The sequence below is a fragment of the Pongo abelii genome, chromosome 2, assembly GCF_028885655.2.
Source record: "Pongo abelii isolate AG06213 chromosome 2, NHGRI_mPonAbe1-v2.0_pri, whole genome shotgun sequence".
NCBI classification, from domain to species: Eukaryota; Metazoa; Chordata; class Mammalia; order Primates; family Hominidae; genus Pongo; species Pongo abelii.
In genome coordinates this window covers 108091442-108101477 of record NC_085928.1, presented here as the reverse complement: position 1 = coordinate 108101477, position 10036 = coordinate 108091442, and the positions used below count along the sequence as shown (strand labels likewise).

General features: G+C 43.0%; 1 protein-coding gene across 2 annotated transcripts; it reads left to right on the top strand.

Annotated features, from left to right (window-relative positions):
• Positions 1-5472, top strand: CCR5 (C-C motif chemokine receptor 5). Of its 2 annotated transcripts, XM_009235733.4 has the most exons (2): positions 1-289; positions 2187-5472. In XM_009235733.4, the coding sequence occupies exon 2, from the start codon at positions 2198-2200 to the stop codon at positions 3254-3256; it is 1059 nt and encodes a 352-aa protein (XP_009234008.3). In that variant the 5' UTR covers positions 1-289; positions 2187-2197; the 3' UTR covers positions 3257-5472.
• Positions 5473-10036: the final 4564 nt, after the last annotated feature.

Sequence of the window (10036 nt, the reverse complement as noted above, 5' to 3'; positions counted from 1 at the left end):
ATTCTGTGTAGTGGGATGAGCAGAGAACAAAAACCAAATAATCCAGTGAGGAAAGCCCGTAAACAAACTTTCAGACCAGAGATCTATTCTCTAGCTTATTTTAAGCTCAACTTAAAAAGAAGAACTGTTCTCTGATTCTTTTTGCCTTCAATACACTTAATTATTTAACTCCACCCTCCTTCAAAAGAAACAGCGTTTCCTATTTTTATACTGTCTATATGATTGATTTGCACAGCTCATCTGGCCAGAAGAGCTGAGACATCCGTTCCCCTACAAGAAACTCTCCCTGGTAAGTAACCTCTCAACCGCTTGGCCTATTAGTTAGCTTCTGAGATGAGTAAAAGACTTTACAGGAAACCCATAGAAGACATTTGGCAAACACCAAGCTCTCATACAATTATCTTAAAATATAATCTTTAAGATAAGGAAGGGGTCAGAGTTTAGAATGAGTTTCAGATGGTTATAACATCAAAGATACAAAACATGATTGTGAGTGAAAGACTTTAAATGGAGCAATAGTATTTTAATAACTAACAATCCTTACCTCTCAAAAGAAAGATTTGCAGAGAGGTGAGTCTTAGCTGGAATCTTGAAATCTTATCTTCTGCTAAGGAGAACTAAACCCTCTCCAGTGAGATGCCTTCTGAATATGTGCCCACAAGAAGTTCTGTCTAAGTCTGGTTCTCTTTTTTCTTTTTCCTCCAGACAACAGGGAAGCCTAAAAATGGTTGAAATTAATATCAAATTACAAAAGTCAAATAAAATTTTCCTCTAATATATCAGTTTCATGGCACAGTTAGTATATAATTCTTTATGGTTCAAAATTAAAAATGAGCTTTTCTAGGGGCTTTTCTCAGCTGCCTAGTCTAAGGTGCAGGGAGTTTGAGACTCACAGGGTTTAATAAGAGAAAATTCTCAGCTAGAGCAGCTGAACTTAAATAGACTAGGCAAGACAGCTGGTTATAAGACTCAACTACCCAGAATGCATGACATTCATCTGTGGTGGCAGACGAAACATTTTTTATTTTATTATTTCTTGGGTATGACAACTCTTAATTGTGGCAACTCAGAAACTACAAACACAAACTTCACAGAAAATGTGAGGATTTTACAATTGGCTGTTGGCATCTATGACCTTCTCGGGGGACTTGGGCATCCGGCCATTTCACTCTGACTACATCATGGCACCAAACATCTGATGGTCTTGCCTTTTAATTCTCTTTTCGAGGAGTGAGAGGGAGGGTAGCATGGTAGTTAAGAGTGCAGGCTTCCCGCATTCAAAATTGGTTGCTTACTAGCTGTGTGGCTTTGAGCAAGTTACTCACCCTCTCTGTGCTTCAAGGTCCTTGTCTGCAAAATGTGAAAAATATTTCCTGCCTCATAAGGTTGCCCTGAGGATTAAATGAATGAATGGGTATGACGCTTAGAACAGTTATTGGCATCCAGTATGTGCCCTCGAGGCCTCTTAATTATTACTGGCTTGCTCACAGTGCATGTTCTTTGTGGGCTAACTCCAGCATCAATAAAAATATTAAGACTGAGTTGCAGCTGGGCATGGTGGCTCATGCCTGTAATCCCAGCATTCTAGGACGCTGAGGCAGGAAGATTGCTTGAGCCCAGGAGTTCAAGACCAGCCTGGGCAACACAGTGTGAACTTGTCTCTATAAAAATAAACAAAATTAGCTGGGCATGGTAGCGCCTGTAGTCCCCAGCCACTTGGAGGGGTGAGGTGAGAGGATTGCTTGAGCCCAGGATGGTCCAGGCTGCAGTGAGCCATGATCGTGCCACTGCACTCCAGCCTGGGAGACAGAGTGAGACCCTGTCTCACAACAACAACAGCAACAAAAAGGCTGAGCTGCACCATGCTTGACCTAGTTTCTTAAAATTGTTATCAAAGCTTCATTCACTGCATGGTGCTATAGAGCACAAGATTTTATTTGGTGAGATGGTGCTTTCATGAATTCCCCCAACAGAGCCAACCTCTCCATCTAGTGGGCAGGGAAGCTAGCAGCAAACCTTCGCTTCACTACAAAACTTCATTGTTTGGCCAAAAAGGGAGTTCATTCAATGTAGACATCTATGTATGCAATTAAAAACCTATTGATGTATAAAACAGTTTGCATTCATGGAGGGCCACTAAATACATTCTAGGACTTTATAAAAGATCACTTTTTATTTATTCACAGGGTGGAACAAGATGGATTATCAAGTGTCAAGTCCAACCTATGACATCGATTATTATACATCGGAGCCCTGCCAAAAAATCAATGTGAAGCAAATCGCAGCCCGCCTCCTGCCTCCGCTCTACTCACTGGTGTTCATCTTTGGTTTTGTGGGCAACATGCTGGTCATCCTCATCTTGATAAACTGCAAAAGGCTGAAGAGCATGACTGACATCTACCTGCTCAACCTGGCCATCTCTGACCTGTTTTTCCTTCTTACTGTCCCCTTCTGGGCTCACTATGCTGCTGCCCAGTGGGACTTTGGAAATACAATGTGTCAACTCTTGACAGGGCTCTATTTTATAGGCTTCTTCTCTGGCATCTTCTTCATCATCCTCCTGACAATCGATAGGTACCTGGCTATCGTCCATGCTGTATTTGCTTTAAAAGCCAGGACGGTCACCTTTGGGGTGGTGACAAGTGTGATCACTTGGGTGGTGGCTGTGTTTGCATCTCTTCCAGGAATCATCTTTACCAGATCTCAAAAAGAAGGTCTTCATTACACCTGCAGCTCTCATTTTCCATACAGTCAGTATCAATTCTGGAAGAATTTCCAGACATTAAAGATAGTCATCTTGGGACTGGTCCTGCCATTGCTTGTCATGGTCATCTGCTACTCAGGAATCCTAAAAACTCTGCTTCGGTGTCGAAACGAGAAGAAGAGGCACAGGGCCGTGAGGCTTATCTTCACCATCATGATTGTTTATTTTCTCTTCTGGGCTCCCTACAACATTGTCCTTCTCCTGAACACCTTCCAGGAATTCTTTGGCCTGAATAATTGCAGTAGCTCTAACAGGTTGGACCAAGCCATGCAGGTGACAGAGACTCTTGGGATGACGCACTGCTGCATCAACCCCATCATCTATGCCTTTGTCGGGGAGAAGTTCAGAAACTACCTCTTAGTCTTCTTCCAAAAGCACATTGCCAAACGCTTCTGCAAATGCTGTTCTATTTTCCAGCAAGAGGCTCCCGAGCGAGCAAGCTCAGTTTACACCCGATCCACTGGGGAGCAGGAAATATCTGTGGGCTTGTGACCCGGACTCAAGTGGGCTAGTGACCCAGTCAGGGTTGTGCACATGGCTTGGTTTTCATACACAGCCTGGACTGGGGGTGGAGTGGGAGAGGTCCTTTTTAAAAGGAAGTTACTGTTATAGAGGGTCTAAGATTCATCCATTTATTTGGCATCTGTTTAAAGTAGATTAGATCTTTTAAGCCCATCAGTTATAGAAAGCCAAATCAAAATATGTTGATGAAAAATAGCAATCTTTTTATCTCCCCTTCACATGCATCGTTATTGACAAACTCTCCCTTCACTCCGAAAGTTCCTTATATATATTAAAAAGAAAGCCTCAGAGAATTGCTGATTCTTGAGTTTAGTGATCTGAACAGAAATACCAAAATTATTTCAGAAATGTACAACTTTTTACCTTGTACAATGCAACATATAGGTTGTAAATGTGTTTAAAACAGGTCTTTGTCTTGCTATGGGGAGAAAAGACATGAATATGATTAGTTAAGAAATGACATCTTTCATGTGTGATTTCCCCTCCAAGGTATGGTTAATAAGTTTCACTGACTTTTAAAACCAGGAGAGAGCCTTGTGGCCTGGGAGAGCTGGGGAAGCTTCTTAAATGAGAAGGAATTTGAGTTGGATCATCCATTGCTGGCAGAGACAGAAGCCTCACTGCAAGCACTGCATGGGCAAGCTTGGCTGTAGAAGGAAACAGAGCTGGTTGGGAAGACCTGGGGAGGAAGGACAAGGCTAGGTCATGAAGAACCTTGACGGCATTGCTCCCTCTAAGTCATGAGCTGAGCAGGGAGGTCCTGGTTGGTGTTGCAGAAGGTTTACTCTGTGGCCAAAGGAGGGTCAGGAAGGATGAGCATTTAAGGCAAGGAGACCACCAACAGCCCTCAGGTCAGGGTGAGGATGGCCTCTGCTAAGCTCAAGGCGTGAGGATGGGAAGGAGGGAGGTATTCATGAGGATGGGAAGGAGGGAAGTATTCGTGCAGCATATGAGGATGCAGAGTCAGCAGAACTGGGGTGGATTTGGGTTGGAGGTGAGGGGCAGACAGGAGTCAGAGAGAATCCCTAGCCTTCAAGCAGATTGGAGAAACCCTTGAAAAGACATCAAGCACAGAAGGAGGAGGAGGAGGAGGTTTAGGTCAAGAAGAAGAGGGATTGGTGTAAAAGGATGGGTCTGGTTTGCAGAGCTTGAACATAGTCTCACACAGACTCCAGGCTGTCTTTCACTGAATGCTTCTGACTTCAGAGAGTTCCTTCCCATCCCAGCTCAAATACTGAGGGGTCTCCAGGAGGAGACTAGATTTATGAATCTAGTCTAGGAACATACTTCAGCTCACACATGAGATCTAGGTGAGGATTGATTACCTAGTAGTCATTTCATGGGTTGTTGGGAGGATTCTATGAGGCAACCACAGGCAGCATTTAGCACACACTACACATTCAATAAGCATCAAACTCTTAGTTACTCATTCAGGGATAGCATTGAGCAAAGCATTGAGCAAAGAGGTTCCACAGAGGTGAGGGAAGCCTGAAAAATTAAGATGCTGCCTGCCCAGTGCACACCAGTGTAGGTATCATTTTCTGCATTTAACCATCAATAGGCAAAGTGGAGAGGGGACATATTCATTTGGAAACAAGCTGCCTTGAGCCTTAAAACCCACAAAGGTACAATTTACCAGCCTCCGTATTTCAGGCTGAATGGGGGTGGGGGGGCGCCTTAGGTACTTATTCCAGATGCCTTCTCCAGACAAACCTCTCTCTCTCCCTTTGAAATGAATATACCCCTTAGTGTTTGAGTATATTCATTTCAAAGGAAGAGAGAGAGGTTTTTTTCTGTTGCTTCTCATATGATTGTGCACATACTTGAGATTGTTTTGAATTTGGGGGATGGCTAAAACCATCATCGTACAGGTAAGGTGAGGGAATAGAAAGTGGTGAGAACTACTCAGGGAATGAAGGTGTCAGAATAATAAGAGGTGCTACTGACTTTCTCAGCCTCTGAATATGAACGGTGAGCATTGTGGCTGTCAGCAGGAAGCAATGAAGGGAAATGTCTTTCCTTTTGTTCTTAAGTTGTGAAGAGTGCAAGAGTAGCATAGGACCCTACCCTCTGGGCCAAGTCAAAGACATTCTGGCATCTTAGTATTTGCATATTCTTATGTATATGAAAGTTACAAATTGCTTGAAAGAAAATATGCATCTAATAAAAAACACCTTCTAAAATAATTCATTATATTCTTGTTCTTTCAGTCAAGTGTACATTTAGAGAATAGCACATAAAACTGCCACAGCATTTTATAAGCAGCTGTTTTCTTCCTTAGTGTGTGTGCATGTGTGTGTGGTGTATACAAAGAGAGAGATAATTATATTTTTGTATTTTCTTTTAAATAATTTTTAAAATTGACCCTTTTCCTGAGACAAATTGCCAGAATAGTTTGTGTTTACAGATGGTACCTCTAAGAGTAAGGTTGCTGAGCAATTGACTTGAAAACTTTTAAAATTCAAATTTTAATTCCACTACTCAAAAGAATTGCCATGTTTTAAAAAAGAGAATCGGTGCCATAAGTTAGTTGTCTATGTTTGAAAATGAAGAAGACATGCAACGTCATGGCCTGGTCACTTACCTGCAGCCCTGAGTTGTAGGCACATCATATGTGAGAATGAGGATGCTTTTCTTTCATTTAAAATCCCTCCCCAAAACTTGGCTCTAACTACAGTGATGACAATCATGTACATTTGGATTTATGTGCACGAGTCTCTTACCCTGAGAGAGGACAGGTGCTGCAGGTGGAGGGGACCCGTCTGGGTCACGTTCACATTTTGAACATGCTGGTTTTCAGTCACTGCACACTCATCTCCCAGCGCAGGTCATGGGCAGCAGATGCAAAAGCTGCCCGTGGTCTTATTTGGAGGTGCATGAAATGAGCAGAAGACAGAACAGCTGGATCTGACTAGAAGGGCAGCTTCTCCCTACCAAGACTTGAAGGATTGCCTTTCATCTCTTAGGCTAAAAGGTAGAATGAACCAAGGAAGGGCAGGAGGGGGCTGGGGTTAGAGTAGAAGGAAGAGGCCATGGAGAAGGGAGATCCATCCCATAGGGGGAAGGCAGTGCGGCAGGGAGGTTTGAAGGTATCAGTTTTATGGATGACATAAATGCAGCCATGTCAATTGCTCCTTTTTCCTTTTCCAACTTATTAAATGTCTTCCAATGTTAGCACAAAGAAAAGCTATTTGCAGTGTTGCCAGCCTTTCCAGAGCCCGTCCCCATTCTCTCCCCAGGCCCATGCCTTTACTCCTTGGAGTTTCAACTCACGACCTTCAGGATCTGACTTTATTCACCATCTCTGGGGTGAACGTACCTTCTGTCTCCACCCAGAGGTCTCTATCAAAGAGGAAATTGCATGCCATGGATAAAGTCAAAGTAGAGGTGACTGTCCTTAGGAAGAGTAATGTGCAAATTCATAAACTGGGATTCTGTTTACATTTTGTACTCCAGGGGTTCTTAGTTTAAATCGCTCTGAATAAATTAAGATGCATTGGCATTTCCACTGTTATGATTAAATTTACAAATCATTTATTTTCTATCACGGGGAGAGATAGAGCTCCAAACACAAACATAACTGCTCAAGTGTTAACACTTATAATGAAAACATAAGAATTACCACCAACTACCCTGGGGGCTAGAAGCAGAAATTTGAACCGGAAAACAAATCATGAACTTTCCTTTTTTTTTTTTGAGATGGAGTCTTGCTCTGTTGCCCAGGCTCGAGTGCAATGGTGCGATCTCGGCTCACTGCAACCACTGCCTCCCGGGTTCAAGCAATTCTCCTGCCTCAGCCTCCTGAGTAGCTGGGACTACAGGCGTGCACCACCACACCTGGGTAATTTTTTGTATTTTTAGTAGAGACAGGGTTTCACCGTGTCAGCCAGGATGCTCTCGATCTCCTGACCTCGTGATCTGCCCGCCTCAGCCTCCCACCGAAGTGCTGGGATTACAGGCATGAGCTACCATGCCCGGCCAACAAATCATGAACTTCTAACTGCCGTTCCTTGTAGCTTGTTAACACACCCACTTACTTATTGTCAGAGAACGTGGAGATTTTCCACAACCCTTGAGGATAAGGCTGAACACAAGAGGCAAAAACGTGAAAACATTTCGATAGCTCCTTTACTTTGAAATAAAATTCACTGTAAAAGTTGCTTGTATTTTTCCAAAACAGACTCAACTTTTAATATTTAAGATTCTATATACAAATACATATTTTATATAATTAATATATATTGTCATATGACATATACTATATCTATTTATATGCATGCATATAATATATATTTCCTTCCTAATTTTCTATAAGCAATTTTACAAGACTGACTTCTATATGCCTCCCTATTGTTACTACGTGGTTTGATAATCCGTTTTGTGTCATTGTGATTCTGTCGTGTTTTGGGGACTTATTTTTGTTTGTCTGGGTGGTCACTAGTTTTTTTAAAGCATTCATGGAAGAGTGTGAATCTTTTTCAAGCTAGGAAGCCACAGCAAGCCTTGGGTCATACTGCCCCCGCGAGGCCACATTGGCAAACCAGCATGGAGAAGACACATGAGGAGGCTTTTCACATTCAGCTGTTTAATGTTTGTCTCTGCCGGCATCATCCCAGTTGTGAAAAAGAGGTATTTCCACAGCAGCTCAGGGTAGGTAGTGCACAGCTCACATTCATCATTTCTGAAGACCGAGAGGAGTGTCTCCATCCAGGGTACAGGTTGATGCCTGTCGTGGAATGAAGGTTCCAACACCCAGACCAATCTCTGCAGTGTGCTGATCTCATGACCTTGCAACAAGATCAGAAAATGTTTTGTGACTAAGCATTTTTCATAATGCATAAAATGCTTCAAGCTCCTCCTTGTTTCTCTCTATAATCCTGTATATCTGATTATTGTGGGTACCAAGTGTTTGAAATAATCAAATGTGATTTGATGTTGGTAAATTTCTTTATCATTCACACTCTCCTTTCTCTATTATTGTTATTGTAACCGAACCGCAGATTAGTCACTCATTGCTTGCAGAATCCAATTAACAAGAGCGAGGTCAGGTATAAAGAAAATGATTTATTCCAAACCTCCTTCAGGGAAGAGGTGCAGGCTCCTGCCTCTAAATGCACTGCTTTGCCAGGCGTGGTGGCTCACGCCTGTAATCCCAGCACTTTGGGAGTCTGAGGAGGGTGGATCACTTGAGGTCAGGAGCTCAAGACCAGCCTGGCCAATATAGTGAAACCCCCGTCTCTACTAAAAATACAAAAAATTAGCCAGACGTGGTGGCAGGTGCCTGTAATCCCAGCTACTCGGGAGGCTGAGGCGGAAGAATCGCTTGAACTTGGGAAGTGGAAGTTGCAGTGAGCCGACATCTCGCCACTGCACTCCAGCCTGGGTGACAGAGTGAGACTCTATCTCAAAATAAACAAACAAACAAACAAACAAACAAACAAATAGTAAATGCACTGCTTTGCTTTTGGAGCAGAAAGCAGGCACTTTGAAAAGGCAGGGGAGGAAGTGAGCAAGGGCAGGGAGGTCTGCACACTGGCATGGTGCCTGATCTATCAGGCAGTTGAATTGGCACTTTCATAGGCAGAAATAAGTTGAAAAAGTGGCCTAAAACTCTCTAGGTGGGAGTGGATAGTGGGCATGCCTTCAACCTGCCTTTCTGGAGGGTGAGTTCCATGGCAACCCCCTGGAGGGTGAGACTTCCATGGAGGTCATGTTTTGGTCTGTAAATCAGCTGTTAACTCTCTAGAAAGTTCTGTCTTGGAGCATATAGTTAGATGAACTTGCCCTGTAAAGAATGTCTGGTGAAGGGGAAGTAAAAGGTGAGATTTGCATTTCTAAAGGGCTAAGTAGAAAGTGGGGTACAAGAGGAAAGGAGAAAAGAGAAAATAATTTTAAAAATAATTGTAACTTATTCCCTTTTACTTAGAAAAAAAAGGAGTACTCAGTTACATTATCACCTCGTTGACATCAAACCCTCTTATGGAATCCTATGGTTTGAAAACAAAAAGGTTGTTGAGGACCAGTCAGCCCAACCCCTTTGCTTTATAAATGAAGAGCATTGCCTGCCCCAAGTCCCGGAGACTCTCATGTCATGGGTCTGGAGTGGGCTCCAACAGTGGCATGTTTTGATGGTGCTTCCCAGTGGCACACCAGCGATGAGCCTTTGAGTAGGGAAAGTAGGAGCACTTCTGACTCCCTTCACAATCAGCACCTGTGTGCTAATAAATTCACAAAAGCCAACATATTGGAGTCACTCGGGGAGTTTAACAAATAGTGACGTTAAATCCAACCTCAAATAGTTCTGATTCAATCTGTCTGCATTGCTGCCCTGTGGTTCCCCACTGTAGAAGCTCCCCAGGTGATTCTAAGTGTAGCCAAGTCTGAGAAGTACTGCCTAAACCCTGTTGGACTGACAGCAAGGGCTGCTGTCTGAGCAAGACTTTACCTGGCCTGGGGTGGCATGTACACAAGGAACAGTCTCAACTTTCATAACAGAACATTCCCCAAGCTGGTTTTTTTTAAAGCATGTGAATCTAGACTTCATTGGCAATACCAAAGATCTGTATTTGAGGCTCCGAGTATTTCACTTTCATTTCTGGTTTTGGGTTATGTTTTCACCCTTCCTTTCCAAGTGAAAAGTAAACAGAAATGGGATGTCTGGCGCCCATGCTGAGCTTGGAGACTTCAAATTCAATAGAGAATAAGTCTCTTGTGTAGAAAAGGGCCTGTCTGAGATGTTTCTCAAATAAA